The 22539-nt window shown below is 46.3% G+C and overlaps 1 protein-coding gene across 14 annotated transcripts; it reads left to right on the top strand.

Moving 5' to 3' along the window:
• The first annotated feature begins 1001 nt into the window (after positions 1–1001).
• On the top strand, positions 1002–22288 carry LOC126991176 (uncharacterized). Of its 14 annotated transcripts, XM_050849940.1 has the most exons (6): positions 1002–1392; positions 1897–1980; positions 2065–2148; positions 2233–2316; positions 2649–3328; positions 22023–22288. In XM_050849940.1, exons 1-5 carry the CDS (start codon positions 1121–1123, stop codon positions 3184–3186), a joined length of 1062 nt encoding a protein of 353 aa, XP_050705897.1. In that variant the 5' UTR covers positions 1002–1120; the 3' UTR covers positions 3187–3328; positions 22023–22288. The 14 variants fall into 14 exon arrangements, 11 of the variants coding, with proteins under 11 accessions (XP_050705897.1, XP_050705892.1, XP_050705896.1 ...); XM_050849935.1 differs by having other exon boundaries at positions 2065–2316; XM_050849939.1 differs by lacking the exon at positions 2233–2316 and having other exon boundaries at positions 2065–2185; positions 2602–3328.
• Positions 22289–22539: the final 251 nt, after the last annotated feature.

Genomic DNA, 22539 nt, shown 5'->3' on the forward strand with positions numbered 1-22539 from the left:
TGGTGTTTTGTCAGTGGGTTGCAAATAGCTTTTGACAAAAAGGGCGACACCACCACCTCTACGGTTTACACGATCCTTGTTGAAGAGTCTGTAGCCATCTATGTTGTATTCGGAACTTTAATCAATATTTGTGGTGTCGATAAATGTTTTGGTTATAGCATCAAAGTTTTCTGTCAGAGCAAGACATCGCAGTTCATCAAACTTGTTTCTTAGGCTACGCGCATTGAAACTAAGGACTCTTAGGTTATCTTGAGGTTTGGTAATAGAGGTGGTGGTACTGGAGGGTTCAATCTTACGAGTTTGTTGCGGTGTATGGTGTCTATTTACACGGGCGGGATGGAAGGACGTGGCTGAGAGTCGTTTTTTGTTGTTTGGGCGTTACGTACGGCGTCATTGAGGAGCCTTCCGAATCTGGCTGCCCCGATGGGGGACAGGTGTATGCCGTCCCTATGGAAAAGTTTACTCTGTCCGTGTAAATGGTTCCAGGAGTTAAAGAACTCGACGTCAAGCTCTCCGCAGAGTCTGAAGGCGGTTGTTGAGGCTGAAGGCCTTACTGTAGAAGTCGCCCTCATCCCACGTCCGTGGTAGAATTCTTGAAATCAAAATATTTGGGGATTTAGACTTATACTGCTGGATGAGCCTACGGTACTTGTCCAGTAGTTCCTCAGACCGGGTAGTGGTGACGTTGAGAGAGAGAGAGAGAAAGTAGAGACAAAAAAATGAAAAGGGAAAACAAAAAAGAAATAAAATATACAAAAATAAAAGCATTAAGAAAAAGAAGTGAAAGAAAACAAAACTTTGAAATGAAAATGAAGATTAAAATCCTGAAAATGAAGAAAAAAGAAAAAAACAAGGAAGGAAAAGAATGAAGGAAAAATAAAAAAAGAAATAAAGGAAAAATAAAAAAGTATAAAATGAAGTAAAAGAGGAAAAAGAAACAAGAAAAGGAAGAAAAAACACCAAGTTGAAGAATTTATTACAAAGACTAAATAACTGTTTGTGTGTGTACGTATGTACATACATCTGTATGTCTGTTTACACATAATAAAATGAATAATAATAATAATAGGTGCTGGACACACACACACACACACACACACACACACACACACACACACACATGCATAACACATCGAGCAGCACCTCAGGGGAAGTGTATCTTCATGTGCCGGGCAATATCCACCTTGGTCTTGAAATGTTTCTTACAAACATCACACTTAAACTCTCTCAGGCCACAGTGTCTCAAGATGTGCTTGTTCAACACAGACATAGAAAGGAACCTCCTGCCACACTCTTGGCATTCATGAGGTCTTTCACCAGTGTGTGTAAGGGTGTGTGTGTTGAGGGAACTCTTAACTCTGAACTTTTTGCCACAGTCACGGCATTCATGAGGTCTTTCACCAGTGTGTATAAGGGTGTGTGTGTTGAGGGCACTCTTCTGGCTGAACTTTCTGCCACACTCTTGGCATTCATGAGGTCTTTCACCAGTGTGTGTAAGGGTGTGTAGGTAGAGGGTACTCTTAGTACTAAACTTTTTGCCACACTCTTGGCATTCATGAGGTCTTTCACCAGTGTGTCTAAGGGTGTGTATGTTGAGGTCACTCTTCCTACTGAACTTTTTGCCACACTCTTGGCATTCATGAGGTCTTTCACCAGTGTGTGTAAGGGTGTGTCTGTTGAGGATACTCTTATGGTTAAACTTTTTGCCACACTCATGGCATTCATGAGGTCTTTCACCAGTGTGTGTAAATGTGTGTGTATTGAGGTGACTCTTCATACGGAACTTTTTGCCACACTCTTGGCATTCATGAGGTCTTTCACCAGTGTGTGTAAGGGTGTGTGTGTTGAGGTGACTCTTCCTACTGAACTTTTTGCCACACTCACGGCATTCATGAGGTCTTTCACCAGTGTGTGTAAGGGTGTGTGTGTTGAGGGCACTCTTATGGTTAAACTTTTTGCCACACTCTTGGCATTCATGAGGTCTTTTACCGGTGTGTGTAAGGGTGTGCGTGTTGAGGTGACTCTTATGGTTAAACTTTTTGCCACACTCTTGGCATTCATGAGGTCTTTCACCAGTGTGTGTAAGGGTGTGTGTGTTGAGGGCACTCTTATGGTTAAACTTTTTGCCACACTCTTGGCATTCATGAGGTCTTTCACCAGTGTGTGTAAGGGTGTGTGTGTTGAGGTGACTCTTCCTACTGAACTTTTTGCCACACTCACGGCATTCATGAGGTCTTTCACCAGTGTGTGTAAGGGTGTGTGTGTTGAGGGCACTCTTATGGTTAAACTTTTTGCCACACTCTTGGCATTCATGAGGTCTTTTACCGGTGTGTGTAAGGGTGTGTGTGTTGAGGGCACTCTTATGGTTAAACTTTTTGCCACACTCTTGGCATTCATGAGGTCTTTCACCAGTGTGTGTAAGGGTGTGTTGAGGTGACTCTTCCTACTGAACTTTTTGCCACACTCACGGCATTCATGAGGTCTTTCACCAGTGTGTGTAAGGGTGTGTGTGTTGAGGGCACTCTTATAGTTAAACTTTTTGCCACACTCACGGCATTCATGAGGTCTTTTACCGGTGTGTGTAAGGGTGTGTCTGCAGAGGGCACTCTTATGGTTAAACTTTTTGCCACACTCTTGGCATTCATGAGGTCTTTCACCAGTGTGTGTAAGGGTGTGTGTGTTGAGGTCACTCTTCCTACTGAACTTTTTGCCACACTCTTGGCATTCATGAGGTCTTTCACCAGTGTGTGTAAGGGTGTGTGTGTTGAGGTGACTATTCCTACTGAACTTTTTGCCACAGTCACGGCATTCATGAGATCTTCCACCAGTGTGTGTAAGGGTGTGTGTGTTGAGGGCCTTCTTAGCACTGAACTTTTTGCCACACTCTTGGCATTCATGAGGTCTTCCACCAGTGTGTGTAAGGGTGTGTCTGTTGAGGGCACTCTTATGGTTAAACTTTTTGCCACACTCATGGCATTCATGAGGTCTTCCACCAGTGTGTGTAAGGGTGTGTGTGTTGAGGGCCTTCTTAGCACTGAACTTTTTGCCACAGTCACGGCATTCATGAGGTCTTTCACCAGTGTATGTAAGGGTGTGTGTGTTGAGGGCCTTCTTAGCACTGAACTTTTTGCCACACTCATGGCATTCATGAGGCCTTCCTCCAGAGTGTGTGGATGTGCTTGGTGAGGTTAGCCTTCCCAGGGAGTCTTTTCCCACACTCTTGGTACTCATGGCTTCCTTCAGCAGTGTGTGCAAGGCTGTGTCTTGTAGACCTGTTCTATCTCAAGGCTTCCTCCACTCAAACTTTCCCTTTCCTTTATGGCTGGAGGTGCCAGCAGCAAGGTGGTGGTGGTGGCTCTCCTGATCACCCCTGACCTTCACAGCAGAGACAGTCTGCTCCTGCTGGCCCCGGGCACTCCGGCTGCTGCCCGGCCTTGCAGCCTCCTCTGGACAGAGGCCAGCGGCAACCAGGACGCAGGGAGCGTTGAGCACAGCACCGCCTCAGACCCTCACTTCTGCACAGCACCAGTGGGGCTGTGGGGACAAAGATCACATCCTCATAGAAACAGGATTCAAAATAAAAAGCAGCAGCAAATTCCTAAAATGTAAGACAAAGCATATATATATATATATATATATATATATATATATATATATATATATATATATATATATATATATATATATATATATATATATATATATATATACATACAGACATACAGACATACATACATACATACAGTCATCCCCCGCCGTTCGCGGGTATTTCGTTCCCGGACTTCGGCGCGATGCGTGAAACCGCGAACGGCGGGACTATAACCCTATGGGAAAATATGCATTTGGGGAAGTCACCTCTGACACGTCATATAAAACATGTTTTTTTCGTTCTTTTTAATGACTGAAATGAGACAAGACCTTGTTAGACAACAATATGTAATCAACACTCACCCTGGGGTCAAAATTTAGTAGCACAGAAGACCCAAAAGTAGCCCAATTTGCGATAAGTAGCCCAATCTGGCAACACTGCAGTGTGGCGGCGCGTGAATTTTTTTTTTTTAGGATAATGTTGCTATGAGAAAATCTCGACCAATAGCAGTCGTCCCTGAGTGAGCTGCTGGCCAATAGGAAAGCATGACGTCACAGTCTAACCGTGACGTCACTCAGGAGCAACCTAACGTCCATTGCCCGCCTCCTCCTCTCTCCCTTCCCTCCTCTCTGCCTCCCTCCTCCTCCTCTGCCTTCCTCCTCCTCCCTTCCCCCTCCTCTGCCTCCCTCCTCCTCTGCCTCCTCCCTCCCTCCTCTGCCTTCCTCCCTCCTCCTTCCCCCTCCTCTCTCTGCCTCCCTCCCTCCCTCCTCTCTGCCTTCCTCCTCCTCTCTCCCTTCCCCTCCTCTCTGCCTCCCTCCCTCCCTCCTTTCTGCCTTCCTCCTCTCTCCCTCCCCCCCTCCTCTCTGCCTCCCTCCCTCCCTCCGTTCTGCCTTCCTCCCTCCTCTCTCCCTTCCCCCCTCCTCTCTGCCTCCCTCCCTCCCTCCTCTCTGCCTTCCTCCCTCCTCTCTCCCTTCCCCCCTCCTCTCTGCCTCCCTATTTAGCGTCAATGCATCCGCGTATACGCGAAACTGGGGCCGCGTATAACACAATTAGTTGACCGCGAATACGCGAAACCGCGATGGGTGAGACCGCGAACGGCGGGGGGTGACTGTACATACATACATACATACATACATACATACATATATATATATATATATATATATATATATATATATATATATATATATATATATATATATATATATATATCACAGTTACCTACTGCTGTCAGCCACAACACTGTGAAAACTGCACCAAATAAACTGAGGCAAAACAGACCCAGAGTAATGAACTATCTGCCCTCGACACCTTGGAGGCACCAGGCAGCTGAAGGGCACCTTGTAAAGACCTTCAGGGAAAGGGAAACTGCAAACCAAGAATTGAGGGGTAGAACCACACCAGAGAACAGACACCATGAAAAAGGATGCCAAGGAGAGAACACAACTGCAAGGGTGAGAGCACCCAAGGGCTGTCTGGGCGGGACAAGTGCACGGGTGGGCGAGGCCGCGCCCGCGTGTCGGGATACATGGATACATGAAATGGACATGAGCCAACCACCTCGTACTGACCCCCTGAACACGCCCAGTCACTGTTCCTTCCCAGCGGGAAGGAAGCTTTGTATCGCTTCCTAGGTTACTCACCAGGTTATGTCCATAGCAACAAGTGCATGAGAAGTGGCTGAGTTTTGTGCCATATGCACAAAAGAAAACAGCCGCGAAAAATGTCAGAGTAGAGTTAAATTTCAGTCAATATATTCAAAAAGAGTTTGTCCCAACTGGACATGGAGATGCTTTTTAAAAGATGTGATAGAATCACAGCTAACAGCTGCATCAGACAAAGAGTTCCAGGGATCAACACAGCTGATACTGAAAAATCTGCGTCTACATTCCAATGATGTGTGAGGTTTAGCTAGCTTGAGTCTGTGACCTCTGGTGTGTGTTACTTAAGAGAGTCAAAAAAGATCTTGGGGAGTTATTGAGGATTGATTGTGGAGAATTTTCCAGCATTTGATGAGATCAGCTCTAATTAATCTACCCTGGACGGAATAAAGGTTCAGAGTTTGTAGACGGTCTGCAAAGGTAAGATCAGTCATTCCAGTGATTTGTTTGGTCCATCTTCGTTGTGTAGATTCTAGGAGTCTTAAGTCACCCAGGTACCCTGTATTCCATACAGTAGAGCCAAATTCCAACAGAGGTCTGACGAGCCTTTCTTGAATATGGGTATAATGATGGATCTTTTCCAGTTCTTTGGGAGTTTTCCCATGGAGAGAGACTTTTGAAATATCAGGAAAATTGGAATAGCAATAGCAGGGCAAGATTTCAGGAGGTTGGGGTGAAGGCTGTCAGGTCCCATGCTGGAATCTGGGTCAAGCGCCTTCAGCTTATTTAGAACTTGCTGCAGAGTTATGGTAACACTGTCCAGGGCCCCATCAAAGGTTTGGTGAGGAGAGGGAGCACTGCTGACTTGGCTTGAGTAGACAGAACAGAAGTGAGTGGCAAAGGTGTTAGCCATCAGTGTACAGTCACTAGTAAGTCCACCACAGTCCATCCTTAACGGGCCAACAGAAGGTGTTCTAACTTTCTTACTCCTGATGTAGTGGTGGAAAGGCTTGGAGGAGCTCTGCAGTTTCTGTATCAGTGATTTTTCATGGTCATTTTGCTTTAGAGTAAAAAAGTTGTGAAATCTGCTGTTTATGTTGTCATAGTGCGCCAGGGCTTGTGTGGCCTGTGGGGATTGTCTACCATGCGTACTTCTCGCATTTTTGTATGCTTCCCATGCTTTTCTGCGTGAGGTTTTCAGGGCCTTGGGCGGAGATGCGCAGCTTGCAGATGGAGCATTGGGTGCAAGAGGCACAAACTGGTCAATCAATGGCCTAACAATGGATAGAAATCTTTCGTACATTGTGTTTATTGTCAAACCACGAAATTCAAATTGCCAGTCGATTTCACATAGATGTTCATTTATCCGTTTGTATTTGGCTCGGTACCAAGAGCGCTTGAAGGTGGAAGAATTTTCTGTAGTTACACCTGACTGGAAATAGTATCAAAGTAATACAGGGCAATGTCCACAGTTGGGTAAGGGACTCTTGACCTCTATTTCACCCACCCTGTCACTTTCTGATGTCAGAGCCAGGTCGAGAATGTTTCCAGAGACTACGTAGGTGGGAACATCTACCCACTGGTGCAAACCCAGTGTTATAAAACAGTCCATAAATGATTGGTGCAGGGGAGGATATTTTGTGTACAGCACCGATTTAGATTGCCAGTTGAAGAGTGGCAGGTTAGTCCCCAAGGATCAGTACTTCTTTATCAGGGCAAAAGGTAAGGAGGATGTCTAGAAGAGCTTGGTTGGCAGTGTTACTATTTGAGGGAGGACGATAAATTACTATTAAATAAAGGTCAAAGGCTAAAAGATGAATCGCACATACGTTATCACAGCCTGTGTTAATACTGATATGACTGATGTGACTCTGAATATAGACACAGACCCCGTGCTTGCGGGAGTGGCTGGTAGAGTCAGTACATAGGAGATTATAATTATTTATATTTACAAAGGAGTCTGGGGTATCAGGCAACAGCCAGGTTTCACATATACCAAAGATATCTACATTGTTTTCCCTCAGAAAGTCAGATTATTGATAATGTGTTAATGACACCTTGAAATGCATATACACCAACTTGGACGGCCTTACCAACAAGACTGGGGAATTACAAGTATTAATAGATTTAGAGGACCCAGATATTATTTTTCTAACTGAGACCAAATGCAACAAGGAGATTCTGGATTCTACTTTGTTCAACATGGACCTGTATTCAGTTGTAAGGAAGGACAGGGTCGACCAGAGGGCCCCAGGAGGAGGAGTAGTTATACTAGTCAAGAAGTACCTGCACATAGATGTAAGTTCAGTGACCCATCTTGTTGATCACGGCGCTCAAGAGACTGTTTGGTGTGAGGTAAAGAGCAGAGGGGGCAAAAACCTAATCTTAGGAGCAATATACAGACCCCCTTCATCAACTAGTGCAAGCAATGACCTGATCTGTGATATATTAAGATTAAGTGAAACGCATTCTAGTACTGGCCAAGTGTTAATTTGTGGAGACTTCAATTTTGGTAATATCAACTGGGAGGAGAACAGAGTCATGGAGGGATCTCAGGGTGTTACGCAGGCAGAAAACTTCCTGGAAACAATTAACAACAACTTTTGAACACAAAATGTGGAAGAGTGGACACACCTCAGAGACACGGATCACCCATCCAGACTGGATCTGGTTTTCACAAAATCGGCTGATGAAGTTAACGATTTCAAATACCTCCCACCATTGGGGCTAAGCAGGCATGCTGTCTTGTGCTTCTCCTTCACAGTGAACTCAAACTTAAGGATGCAAGAGGATTGTTCTTGGAAACTTAACTATTACAAGGCCGATAAAGAAAAAATGCGGTGCCTATTTCAGGAAATCAACTGGGACGTACACTTAGGAGACAGGCCCACTGGTCAACAGTGGGAGGTTTTTAAAGATCAATACGACAGGATTGTGAAAATATGCGTCCCTACCCAGAAGAAGAAACACCTAGACACAAGACCAAAATGGATGACTGCTTCATTGCAGAGATTAATAAGAACAAAACAAGATAAATGGAATGCATACAGAGTCAATAAAAACATCAGGAACCGTTATCAATACAATCAAGCAAGGAATGCTGTAACAGTGGCAACACGAAGGGCAAAGTACGACTACGAGAGGAAGGTGGCAACTGTTGCAGCCAGTAACACTAAGCATTTTTAGGCCTATGTGCGCTCAAAAACCACAACAAAGGACCGCATAACGAAACTGAAAGACATAAATGGAGAGGTCATAGATGACGACAGGGGAATGGCAGTGGAAATGAACAAAGCCTTCAACACTGTGTTTGTACGGGAGGACACGATCCTTGACATTCCAACTCCAGGACAAGTGTTCCAAGGTGTTCAGCTTCACACTTTCACCATGACAAAGAAGGAGGTCCAGAAAAGGCTTGCAGAGCTAGACGAGAGCAAAGCGCCGGGTCCTGATGGGATATCTGCTTTTGTGCTGAGACTGTGCGCCGACATACTTTGTGTTCCCTTGTTGAAGATATTCACTTCATCTCTCAGGACTGGCGAAGTTCCACTGGACTGGAGGAGGGCCACCATCTCACCCATCCATAAAAAGGGCAAAAAAACAGACCCACTGAACTACCGCCCAGTCTCTTTGACTAGCATTGTGTCCAAAATTATGGAGAAGATCTTAAGGGAAAGAATTGTTCAACATCTCACAGACAATGCCCTGATAACCAATGCACAACATGGATTCAGAAAATACAGGAGCTGCCTAACTAACTTGTTGTGCTACTTAGATGACCTGGTCAATGCAGTGGATGGTGGACACGGTGTGGACGTGAACTATTTAGACTGTGAGAAAGCCTTTGACAGGGTCCCCCACGAAAGGCTGATGGCAAAACTATCATGCTCGGGAATAGCTGGAGACGTCCTGCGCTGGATCAGGGGCTTCCTCACAAACAGGACTCACCAGGTCCGCATCAGACAGGAGAGCTCTGGGAGTTTGCCTGTGTTAAGTGGAGTGCCACAGGGGTCTGTGCTCGGACCGGTCCTTTTCCTGGTCTACATTAACGACATTGTCTTCAGCATCGAGTCAACAGTGAGGCTAGCCTGTTTGCCGACGCCGCCAAAGTATACAGAGTGATGAAGGACAGAGACGATGCAGAAGCCCTTCAGCGTGACATGAAACGTTTGGAGGAGTGGAGTGCAAAGTGGTTACTCACCTTCAACACAGGCAAGTGCAAGACCATGCACATAGGGAACAGCGTACACCGAGCAGAATACCAGCTGAATGGCGTCAAGTTGGAGGAGTCGGACCGGGAAAAGGACCTTGGCATTATAGTGGCCAATAACCTCAAATCATCCAGTCACGTGGCAATGGTGGCTGCTAAAGCGAACAGCAGACTGGGCATCATCAAACGCAACTTCAGTGTGCTGGATAAGACCATCTTGCTGCCGCTATATCTCTCTCTAGTCCGGCCCATCTTAGACTACGGGGCCCAAGCGTGGTCCCCATACCTGGCAAAGGACATCCAGGCCTTGGAGAGGGTGCAGAGAAGGGCAACAAAGCTAGTACCAGGCATTGCCCAGCTGCCATACGAAGAGCGCTGTAAGCACCTTGGCCTCCAGACGCTACAAGAGAGAAGAGTGAGGGGTGACATGATCCAGACATACAAGCTCCTGCATGGCTACGAGGACGTCCCCCTCACCAGATTCTTTCAACTCAACACTCACCGACTGCGGGGCCACTCCTACAAGCTGAGTAAACCAGACCATTGGCGAACCACAATGAAGGGAAACTGGTTTGCCATTAGAGTTATAGACCCGTGGAATAAGCTCTCAGATAATGTGGTATCTGCCCCTTCAATAGCCAGTTTCAAATTGCGGTATGACAGGCACTTGGATCAGGGGCATGAGGCTAACAGGTCTTAGAGGTGGGGAACACCAAAAGAAGTCACTTCTTATTCCCCCACTATCCATTCATAGGTAAGCATAGGTAAGAATCCAATTTTCAAATTAAGGAAATGTGCTGTTGCTTGAAAGGACTGCAGCGCTACTGGTTTAGAGGTTCTGATACAGCTGCATTCCTAGAGGGACCAGGCGTGGGTTGGGTCTCAGAGTGAGTAGTGTCAGAATTATTTGAGGGTCTAGCTAGGTCTCCCTGCCTCCCTCCTCCTCTCGTTCCTCCCTTCGTCTTATTCACTTACTCACACTTTCCTTTCCAGTATTACGTCACTTCTTAAACACTTCAGCCGCCGCAGGGTAGTAGTAGTAGTAGTAGTAGTAGTAGTAGTAGTAGTAGTAGAGGCGGTGGCTGAGTCGTCATAATAACGGCCCCGTGTTCAGGAGGACGCGAGTTCAATCCCCGCCCGGTGCCACCAAGCTGGGATTTTTCAGCCGCCGCCGAGTGACTTAAAACTACCCACATGCTGTCCAGAAGACCACCTATCAACCCGGACTCTAGATTCTAGGATCAAAGATGAGCTCTGGGAGGGCAGCATGAGCCAATGCAAGATGGCGCCACTATAAACACTCGCCTGCGCCCGAACGGGCTGGGCCGACCATCAGGACCCACCGGAAAGAAGCCTTGGACCGATCATCAGGATACACCGGGAAGAAGCCTACCGGCGCAATAGGCCGCAATGTAAAAAAAAAAAAAAAAAAAAAAAAGTGGTAGTAGTAGTAGTAGTCGGGAGTTTCGCCTTCGTAGCGGCAGTCCCTGAGGCGTGTTTACTTCCTGTCTTGCTCTTGCTCTTGCTGTACAGGTAACCCGTTGGAGAGTCAGGCCTTCGTATCGGCACCTAAAATAAAACAACACAAACAGTATCCATTACAAATCTTCCAATTCCCTATTTCTTGCATACCACATCTTTTCCAGAAAACTCTTCATGGCTTCTATAATTCTATCATTTGCTTCATCACTCAGCCCCAGCAGCAGCAGCATCCATTCCCTCTCTGTTCTTGCAATCCTCCCATTCACATCCCAGCCCACATCACTGGCAGACTGAACGTTCCCCCCTGTTCCCCCCCTACTGCGCATGCGCCGACCTGTGTTTATATGCGCTACTCGGCCCACTCCAAAACACTGGAAAAATCGGTCCCCCCGAGCAACATTGCCAGATTGTCGTACTGAGCCTTTTATGTTTGCCGATTTCCGACCCAATAATTAAACTGCTTTCATCACCCAAATAACTGCCTTCATATATGGATATCGTTTAAATGGTTAATTATTGGTGCTTGTTGGCAACAGTTATAGCCAGAAATCGGTAATTACGCGGCTCTGGAGTACGATAATCTGGCAACGGTGCCCTCGAGCCCCGAGCTCGCCTGCCTCACCTCAGCAGCCGCACCCTTTTTTTAGTATGGTATCTTACCTGTATACAATAGGTACAGGATGTAAGCCATGAAGTTGTGACCTCATCTTCCCAGCAGGAGCAGAAGGCTAGCAATCCTGCCCTCCTATATGTGTATGTGATCCTGCGGCAGTGAAAGGCCGACAGTCCTGCCCTCCTGAGTGTGTGTGTGTGTTTTGATTGATTGATTGATTGATAGTTTATTGTTGCAGGTAAACAACAAGGGAGAAGGGAGGAACATGCCATCCCAACCCCCAGGCAGGACAGAGTGTGATTATACAACTATTAATACATGTGTAGGTAGCACCATGAAATTAAAAGGATACAATGGTAGGAAGGAAAGCACAACAAGGGAGGGGGCAGTACCTCCCCCTGGACAATAAGACAAGAAAATGTGTGGACGGAGAACATTGCCCAAGCACTAGATGGGAATGAATACAGAGATAGAGTAAATACTAGTCCTTAAAGTAAAATACTGCAGAGATCACAGCCTTGTATAGCACGGCAGTAGTTCAGGCTGCCACACACGGCATCACCACCTTGGTGCAAACTGAGGGTGTTCTTTGAGGATAGCAGGGAGGACATCATGGTTCAGGAGCCAACAAATTGTCTGGGGCAGGTCAAGGCAGTCCCGTGGCTTAAACTTAGCAATGAGAGGGCATTCCATGACATAGTGATGCAGTGTGTGGCCACTCGGCCTGGCACAGAGCGTGCAGCAGACACCAGGGGAGTTACTAACCTCCCAGTAGTACCTATATAGCCTAGCCTAAGGCGCATTGCTACCACATCCTGAGGGGCACTGTGTCGCCCATAGGGGTAAACACAGCGCTGGGAGACACTAACATAGTGGAGGCTGCTGGCGCTGCCATTGTCACAGCAGTGTCTGAGTTGGATAGCAATGCTATCACGTGAATAATGCCTAAGTCTATTCTTAACATAGCTAAGCGTATAGTCAGTACCAGGGTCCACTGTGTCATCCTGAAGGGCTCGTCGAGCAAGGCAGTCTGCCTTCTCATTGAGCTGGATGCCCACATGAGAGGGCACCCAGGTGAAGTGGACCGTGGCACCTGCGGCCTCAAGGGCACGGACGGCAGTCAGGCACTTAGCTACAAGATCACAGTCGGCAGGGGAGGAGGACACAAGTTCATGCAATGCAGCCTGGCTATCGACAAACAAGTAGACATTTTCGTGCAAAGCTGCTACAGTGTGGAGAGCCTCAAGGATGGCATACAGCTCAGCCTGGTCGAGGACAGGTACCCCGGCAGCCGCCTGGTAACCTCAATGTCAGTGTACTGGGTGGGGGAAGCGTAATCCCGGATAAACACGCCACAGCCCGACCTGCTGCCATCTACGGAGCCATCACAGTACACATGGACAGCCCGAACACAGGGGTACTTGGACAGTTTGACCATGAAGTGATCCTGGAGGACATGGGGAAGCCAATCACGTTTAGGGAAAGGTAGTTGGTCAACGTCTACACTGACACGATAGGGAGGCCAGGCAGGTTGGGCCGGGGAGTAAACTAGGCCTAAGCACGCTTCTAACACACCCGTCTCTGCTAACATGAGATAAATTTTCCTAAGGTAGGAGGTAACAGGAGCCCTGGAGTCACGGTGCAGAGTTACCAGTGCCTGGTGAAGGGGCACTGCACCAGCACGAAGCAGGCGGCTGACGGTGCGACAAGTAATTTCCCAGATTCTGTCCACAACACGAGGCAGATTCAGTTCTGCCCTCATGACCTCAAGTTTTGCAGTTCTGGGGCACCCCAGAATGAGGCGCAATTTACTGAAGGCTTTTAGTTGTACGTTTTGATACCGTTGATGAGGTTTCAGGCCCCGGCCTGCCGCCGCAGCAGCGCTCCACAGGGCCGCTAACATTATAACTAATATTAGCACCTAAAGTTGTCTTCAATCCTCATATTTGTTAAGTCGTAGGACTTAGTGAATAAGTAAGTCTTCAGTGCTTTCTTGAAGATTGCCAGACTGTCACTGTTCTTAACATCCCCGGATAACTCATTATATAGAGCCGCGGGGCACTCTTCTCAAATGCTCTGGAAACCCAGTTCCAGGTTGACCTTGGGCTCTTTGAGTCTATACCGTTATATCCTGTTGTATATTACAGATAGTGTGTTCAGATATGAGTAAAAAAAAAATCGTTATACACAGTGGAAAATAACAGGCATGCAAATGACAGAATAAGGAGGGGGGACCGATGTCTCGTCGGGGGACCGATCAGTCTGCAGTAGATGCGGGCCAGCTGGTCCCCCCTTTAAATGGGGCGGGCCAACACGGGTCGGCGCATGCGCAGTAGAGGGGGGAACAGGGGGGAACGTTCAGTCCGCCACACCACCCTCATCATCTCCGTCCTTTCTCTCCGGTGCCTCCCACACACCAGTATCACATGCACGACAGTTTCATCCACACCCCTGTCACACATCTGACACACTTTGCTGCGGGACTCAGACCACCTGTAATTTCTTGCATTCACATTCATACACTGCGCTCGAGCTTGGAAGAGAAGATCACCACCCAGGCTTCCATCATTCCAGCTGACACACTGCGGGGCTTCCTTTTCCCTGTACCACTCAAAAGTACTCTTTCGCTCCATCACATGCTTCCACCTCCTCAGACCTTCACCTTTCACTGCACTGTCTATATCTCTTTCTTCCACTTTCTCACATTCCATTCTAGACCCTCACTATTTCTGTCAGTCACCTTCCATTCAAAGAAACGCCTCCCTTCCTCTCTGCTCACCCACCTGACTCGCATACCACTGTCACCAACCATTCTCATGCAGATTTTAATCCATTTGCTCTCATGCACACTCCACAAGTAAACCTTCCGTGCCAATCTCGCGTCATCCATTCGTTCCAATCTGACTTTGTATCTAAGGGTAGCCTTCCTAAATCTTTCCCTAAAGGTACTCCACCCCATATTACCCCTCAATGCTTCCACCGCTGCATACTTTGGTGCATTCAAAGCTAACCTACCGATCCTATTTTCCCCTACTTCCAATTTATCCATTTCCAACTCACTCCATGTAATCACCTCCATCCCATACATCACACTCGGCACAGCTACACTCTTCCACACCTCTCTCAGCACATCATACTTACATGCTCTTTTTTTTTTTTTTTTTTACGTTGTTGCCTATTGCGCCGGTAGGCATCTTCCCGGTGGGGCCTGATGGTCGGCCCAAGGCTTCGTCCAGGTGGGGCCTGATGGTCGGCCCAAGGCTTCTTCCAGGTGGGGCCTGATGGTCGGCCCAGCCCGTTCTGGCGCAGGCGAGTATTTATAGTGGCGCCATCTTGCATTGGCTCATGCTGCCCCCCGGAACTCGTTCTTGATTCGCTTGGACGGCTTCCTCTAGGGTCCGGGTTGATGGGTGGTCTTCAGGACAGCATGTGGGTAGTTTTAAGCCACTCGGCGGTGACTGAAAAATCCGAGTGGTAGCGTGAGGATTCGAACCCGCGTCGTCCATCACGCGGCGAATGTGGGTCCAGTACGCTATCACTTCGGCCACCGCCACCTGCCGCACTTCCCAGACGGCCCGTGCACCCATTGATTAACTAGGCTAATCTTCTCATTCTTTGTCCTTTCACATCCGCTCGGACTCATCCATACACCCAGGTACTTGTATGCATCTGTTTGCCCTAGCTCTGTGTCTCCTAGCCTCCAGGTCCTATTTCTCTCATCTTCTGCCCCATTCACAACCATCCTGTCTTGGTCTTGGTCTTGGTCTGCACGTGTTCCGTTGACTGCTGTACTGTTCCCCCTCCTCCTCCCTGTTCCTCTCCTTCATAATATACTGTCCGTTAGCTAACATATTTACTCTCTAGGTTCTTTTCCTATTCTTTCTCTCCTTCCTCCTTTCTCCAAAACTATTTCTTATTTTTCTTCCTTTCCTTCCTTCCTTCCCTCTCCTCTTCCCAGCTCAGCACGCCTTGAAACACGCGCCAAGGAGCAGACACAGTGGAGTTGATGAAGACCAACATGACGTTTATACAGTCAGGCGTCACGTTGTATAGTACGTGTACCTCTTCGTCCCTACACACTGCCAGACTCCCGTGGTTCAGTGCTATCTTTCAACATTATAGAGATGAACCCCATTATATATGTGCGGAAGAAGGGGCTAGAATTTCCAAGGCAAGGGATCGCGGCATGCTGAGCGGTTGGACGCTTTATGGCTCTCCTCCATTCTACTCTGTCTTTGCCCGACGCTCATCCAATCCCATCAGTGCCAAGTCTTCCTGTATACACCTTCACGTTTTCCTAGGTCTACCATCTGGTCTCCCTCCTTCTACCTCCATTCTACTCTGCCTTCTGCCCGATGCTCATCCAATCCCATCAGTGCCAAGTCTTCCTGTATACAATTTCTCCACGTTCTCCTAGGTCTACCATCTGGTCTCCTTCCTTCTACCTCCACTCTACTCTGTCTTTGCACGACGCTCATCCAATCCCATCAGTGCCAAGTCTTCCTGTATACACCTTCTCCACGTTTTCCTAGGTCTACCATCTGGTCTCCCTCCTTCTACCTCCATTCTACTCTGCCTTCTGCCCGATGCTCATCCAATCCCATCAGTGCCAAGTCTTCCTGTATACACCTCCTCCACGTTCTCCTAGGTCTACCATCTGGTCTCCCTCCTTCTTCCTCCACTCTACTCTGCCTTTTGCCCGATGCTCATCCAATCCCATCAGTACCAAGTCTTCCTGTATACACCTCCTCCACGTTCTCCTAGGTCTACCAACTGGTCTCCTTCCTTCTACCTCCAATCTCTCCAAAACTCCCAGCACCGTTTCCTCCCCTGCTCTCTTCACATGTCCAAACCATCAGTCTTTCCCTTCTGAGCACTGTTTCCAGGTCCTCTCCACAACTCCCAGCACTGTATCCTCCCCTGCTCTCTTTACATGTCCAAACCATCGGAGTCTTTCCCTTCTGAGCACTGTTTCCAGGTCCTCTCCACAACTCCCAGCACTGTTGTCTCCCCTGCTCTCTTCACATGTCCAAACCATCAGTCTTTCCCTTCTGAGCACTGTTTCCAGGTCCTCTCCACAACTCCCAGCACTGTTTCCTCCCCTGCTCTCTTTACATGTCCAAACCATCGGAGTCTTTCCCTTCTGAGCACTGTTTCCAGGTCCTCTCCACAACTCCCAGCGCTGTATCCTTCCCTGCTCTCTTCACTTGTCCAAACCATCGGAGTCTTTCCTTTCTGAGCACTGTTTCCAGGTCCTCTACTCCTCATCTGTTAGCTACATCTGCACTGGACGCCCTTTCTTGTCACCTGATCCCCGCCATTGATATATATATATATATATATATATATATATATATATATATATATATATATATATATATATATATATACACACACACACACACACACACACACACACATATATATATATATATATATATATATATATATATATATATATATATATATATATATAGATATATATATATATAGATATATAGATAGATAGATATATAGATATATATATATATATATATATATATATATATATATATATATATATATATATATAGAGAGAGAGAGAGAGAGAGAGAGAGAGAGAGAGAGAGAGAGAGAGAGAGAGAGAGAGAGAGAGAGAGAGAGAGAGAGATAAAGTAGAAAGAGAAAAAAAATGAATGAAAAGGGAAGAAAAACAAAAAAAGAAATAAAATATACAAAAATAAAAGCATTAAGAAAAAGAAGTGAAAGAAAACTAAACTTTGAAATGAAAAAGTGAAAAAAATGAAAAGATAAAAATCCTGAAAATGAAGGAAAAAGAAAAAAACAAGGAAGGAAAAGAATGAAGGGAGTAGGTAGGAAGACACCTACCGAACGGGCGTGAGCTACTCCCGGTGAGGATATATGGGAAACGAGGAGGGTGCTGAGACCATTCAAAGACCCTTCCCATGTCCTCACTAACCGTTTCCCTTTTGTCTCATCAACACCATAGAGCAGTTCAGCATGCTCTCTAAAGACAGATCCTCTCTCTTTCTACACCACACTACATTCACAAAACACACACATTTTCCCAAAATTCAAAATTCAAAATGGCGAAAAATTGCAGAGCCTCGGAGTCCCCGCCTGTGGGGGGACCATAAATTCCCCCAAGGAGGACTCCCCTTCTGGCTGCCGACTCGAGAGGTGTCCTGATAACTCCTCGAACCTCCTCCTTAATTAACAATTTCTGCAACATTCGCGGTCTTCGCTTCGTTCTAATTTTCATTCTGTGGAACACCATCTCTCCTCCGCTAAACCTCACCTTCTCTTCATCACCGAAACACAGGTTTCTGAGGCTACTGACAGCAACCTCTACTCTGTTCCCTCCTACTATCTCTATCCTAAATTTCAAACCAAAGGTGGATGTTGCGCCTACGTGCGCAACGGCATCACTTGCTCTCGTGCCCACGACCTTGACTCTTCTGAATTTTCTACCATCTGGCTAAGACTTCATTGTCATTCTATTACTAAATACATATGTGCTGTTTATCTCTCACCTAACTCTACTAACTATGTAAAATTCTTTGACTATCTGAACTCTAAAGTGGAGCACATCTTGACTCACTCTCCCTTCGCTGAAATCTCTATCTTAGGAGATTTCAATGTTCACCACCAGCTTTGGCTTTCATCCTCTTTCACTGACCAGCCTGGTGAACAAGCCTACAACTTTGCTCTCTTCAACGACCTAGAGCAGTTGGTTCAGCTCCCTACTCGTATTCCCAACCGTCTTGGAGACAGGCCCAACATTCTAGACCTCTTCCTTGCCTCTAATCCTTCTGCTTACTCTGTCAAACTGTTCTCTCCGTTGGGCTCCTCCAATCATAACCTTATTTCTGTATCCTGTCCTATCGCTCCTGTACATCCTCTGGACCCACCGAAGAGGCGATGCTTCTGGCATTTTGCTTCAGCTCGGTGGGACGTCCTGAGGATGTACTTTTCCGATTTCCCGTGGAATGATTACTGCTTCCAGGAGAGAAACCCCACTGTGTGTGCCCAGCGCATCACAGAGGTGATTGTCTCTGGAATGGAGGCATACATTCCAAGTTCTTTCTCTACTCCTCATGCTAAAAGGCCTTGGTTTAATCATGCTTGTTCTCGTGGTATTAAAGATAGAGAGGTAGCTCACAAAAGGTTCCAGAGCCTTCGAACACCCGCTAGCTTTGACCTTTACATTTCAGCCCGGAATCGTGTCAAATCTATTCGCCGACTTACCAAAACTTCTTTTATCAATAGAAAATGTCATCTTGCTTCTTCTAATTCTTCCCGAGACTTCTGGCATCTAGCCAAAAATATCTCCTCCAATTTCACTTCTTCCTCTTTTCCTCCTCTTCTTAACCCTGACGGTAGCACTGCCGTCTCATCTGTCTCTAAGGCTGAACTCTTCGCTCAAACTTTCCGTAAGAACTCCACCCTGGACGATTCTGGGCATATTCCTCCTACTCATCCCCCCTCTGACTCCTTTATGCCTGTTATTAAGATTCTTCCAAATGATGTTTTCTATGCCCTCTCTGGCCTCAACTCTCAGAAGGCTTATGGACCTCATGGAGTGCCTCCTATTGTCCTTAAAAACTGTGCCTCCGTGCTGACACCCTGCCTGGTCAAACTCTTTCGTCTCTGCCTATCCTTTCCTTCCTGCTGGAAGTACATGCCTTTGTACAGCCTGTGCCTAAGAAGGGTGACCGTTCCAATCCCTCAAACTACCGCCTTATAGCTTCACTTTGCTGTCTATCTAAAGCTTTTGAATCAATCCTTAACCGGAAGATTCAAAAGCACCTTTCCACTTTTAACCTTCTGTCTGATCGCCAGTATGGGTTCCGCAAGGGGCGTTCTACTGGTGATCTCCTTGCCTTCCTAACTGACTCTTGGTCATCCTCTCTTAGCCGTTTCGGTGAAACCTTTGCTATTGCGCTGGACATATCAAAAGCTTTTGATAGGGTCTGGCACAAATCTTTGCTTTCTAAACTACCCTCCTACGGTTTCTATCCTTCTCTCTGTACCTTTATCTCCAGTTTCCTTTCTGACCGTTCTATTTCTGCTGTGGTGGACGGTCACTGCTCTTCCCCTAAACCTATTAACAGTGGTGTCCCACAGGGTTCTGTCCTATCTCCCACTCTCTTTCTGTTGTTCATTGATGATCTTTCCAAAACGAACTGTCCTATCCATTCTTATGCCGATGACTCCATTCTGCATTACTCAACTTCTTTTAATAGAAGACCCACCCTACAGGAACTTAACGACTCAAGGCTGGAGGCAACAGATGCTTAGCCTCAGACCTTACTATTATTTCCGATTGGGGCAAGAGGAACCTGGTGTCTTTCAACGCCTCAAAAACATAGTTTCTCCACCTATCCACTCGACACAATCTTCCAAACAACTATCCCCTATTCTTCGACAACACTCAGCTATCACCTTCTTCAACACTAAACATTCTCGGTCTATCCTTAACTCAAAATCTCAACTGGAAACTTCATATCTCATCTCTTACTAAATCAGCTTTCTCTAGGCTGGGCGTTCTGTACCGTCTCCGCCAGTTCTTCACCCCCGCACAGTTGCTATCCATTTACAGGGGCCTTGTCCGCCCTCGTATGGAGTATGCATCTCATGTGTGTGGGGGGCTCCACTCACACAGCTCTCCTTGACAAAGTGGAGTCAAAGGCTCTTCGTCTCATCAACTCTTCTCCTCATACTGATAGTCTTCTACCTCTCAAATTCCGCCGCCATGTTGCCTCTCTATCTTCTATCGATATTTTCATGCTGACTGCTCTTCTGAACTTGCTAACTGCGCGCCTCCCCCTCTCCCGCGGCCCCGCTGCACACGTCTTTCTACTCATGCTCATCCCTATACTGTTCAAACCCCTTATGCAAGAGTCAACCAGCATTTTCACTCTTTCATCCCTCACGCTGGTAAACTCTGGAACAATCTTCCCTCATCTGTATTTCCTCCTGCCTACGACTTGAACTCTTTCAAGAGGAGGGTATCAGGACACCTCTCCTCCCGAAATTGACCTCTCTTTTTGGACACTCCTTTGACCTCTGTTCAGGAGCAGTGAGTAGCGGGCTTTTTTTTATGTATTTTAATTTATGCCCTTGAACTGTCTCCTTAGCTGTAAAAAAATAAATAAAATAAAATAAAAAAGAAATAGAAGGAAAAAAAAGTATAAAATGAAGGAAAAGAGGAAAAAGAAACAAGAAAAGGAAGAAAAAACACCAAGCCTTTCTCAAGTTGAAGAATTTATTACAAAGACTAAATAACTGTTTGTGTGTGTATGTATGTACGTACATCTGTATGTCTGTTTACATATAATAAAATTAATAATAATAATAATAGGTGCTGGACACACACACACACACACACACACACACACACACACATGCATAACACATCGAGCAGCACCTCAGGGGAAGTGTATCTTCATGTGCCGGGCAATATCCACCTTGGTCTTGAAATGTTTCTTACAAACATCACACTTGAACTCTCTCAGGCCAGAGTGTCTGAAGATGTGCATGTTCAACACAGACATAGAAAGGAACCTCCTGCCACACTCTTGGCATTCATGAGGTCTTTCACCAGTGTGTGTAAGGGTGTGTGCGTTGAGGTTACTCTTCTGGCAGAACTTTTTGCCACACTCTTGGCATTCATGAGGTCTTTCACCAGTGTGTGTAAGGGTGTGTGTGTTGAGGGCACTCTTCTGGCTGAACTTTTTGCCACACTCTTGGCATTCATGAGGTCTTTCACCAGTGTGTGTAAGGATGTGTGTGTTGAGGTGACTCTTCCTACTGGACTTTTTGCCACACTCTTGGCATTCATGAGGTCTTTCACCAGTGTGTGTAAGAGTGTGTGTGTTGAGGGTACTCTTAACACTGAGCTTTTTGCCACACTCTTGGCATTCATGAGGTCTTTCACCAGTGTGTGTAAGGGTGTGTCTGTTGAGGGCACTCTTATGGTTAAACTTTTTGCCACACTCTTGGCATTCATGAGGTCTTTCACCAGCGTGTGTAAGGGTGTGTGTGTTGAGGGAACTTTTAGCACTGAACTTTTTGCCACAGTCATGGCATTCATGAGGTCTTTCACCAGTGTGTGTAAGGGTGTGTGTGTTGAGGGCCTTCTTTGCACTAAACTTTTTGCCACAGTCATGGCATTCATGAGATCTTTCACCAGTGTATGTAAGGGTGTGTGTGTTGAGGGCCTTCTTTGCACTAAACTTTTTGCCACACTCTTGGCATTCATGAGGTCTTTCACCAGTGTATGTAAGGGTGTGTGTGTTGAGGGCCTTCTTTGCACTGAACTTTTTGCCACAGTCATGGCATTCATGAGGTCTTCCTCCAGAGTGTGTGGATGTGCTTGGTGAGGTTAGCCTTCCCAGGGAGTCTTTTCCCACACTCTTGGCTCTCATGGTTTCCTTCAGCAGTGTGTGCAAGGCTGTGTCTGGTGGAGCTGTTCTGTCTCAAGGCTTCCTGCACTCAAACTTTCCCTTTCCTTTATGGCTGGAGGTGCCAGCAGCAAGGTGGTGGTGGTGGCTCTCCTGATCACCCCTGACCCTCACAGCAGAGACAGTCTGCTCCTGCTGGCCCCGGGCACTCCGGCTGCTGCCCGGCCTGGCAGCCTCCACTGGAACAGAGGCCAGCAGCAGCCAGGATGCAAGGAGCGCTGAGCACAGCACCGCCTCAGACCCTCACTTCTGCACAGCACCGGCGGGGCTGCAGGGACAAAGATCACATCCTCATAGAAACAGGATTCAAAATAAAAAGCATCGGCAAATTCCTAAAATATATATATATATATATATATATATATATATATATATATATATATATATATATATATATATATATATATATATATATATATATATATATATATATATATATATATATATATATATATATATATATATATATATATATATATATATATATATATATATATATATATATATATATATATATATATATATATATATATATATATATATATATATATATATATATATATATATATATATATATA

The sequence above is a fragment of the Eriocheir sinensis genome, unplaced genomic scaffold (assembly GCF_024679095.1).
Source record: "Eriocheir sinensis breed Jianghai 21 unplaced genomic scaffold, ASM2467909v1 Scaffold25, whole genome shotgun sequence".
Classification (NCBI taxonomy): Eukaryota; Metazoa; Arthropoda; class Malacostraca; order Decapoda; family Varunidae; genus Eriocheir; species Eriocheir sinensis.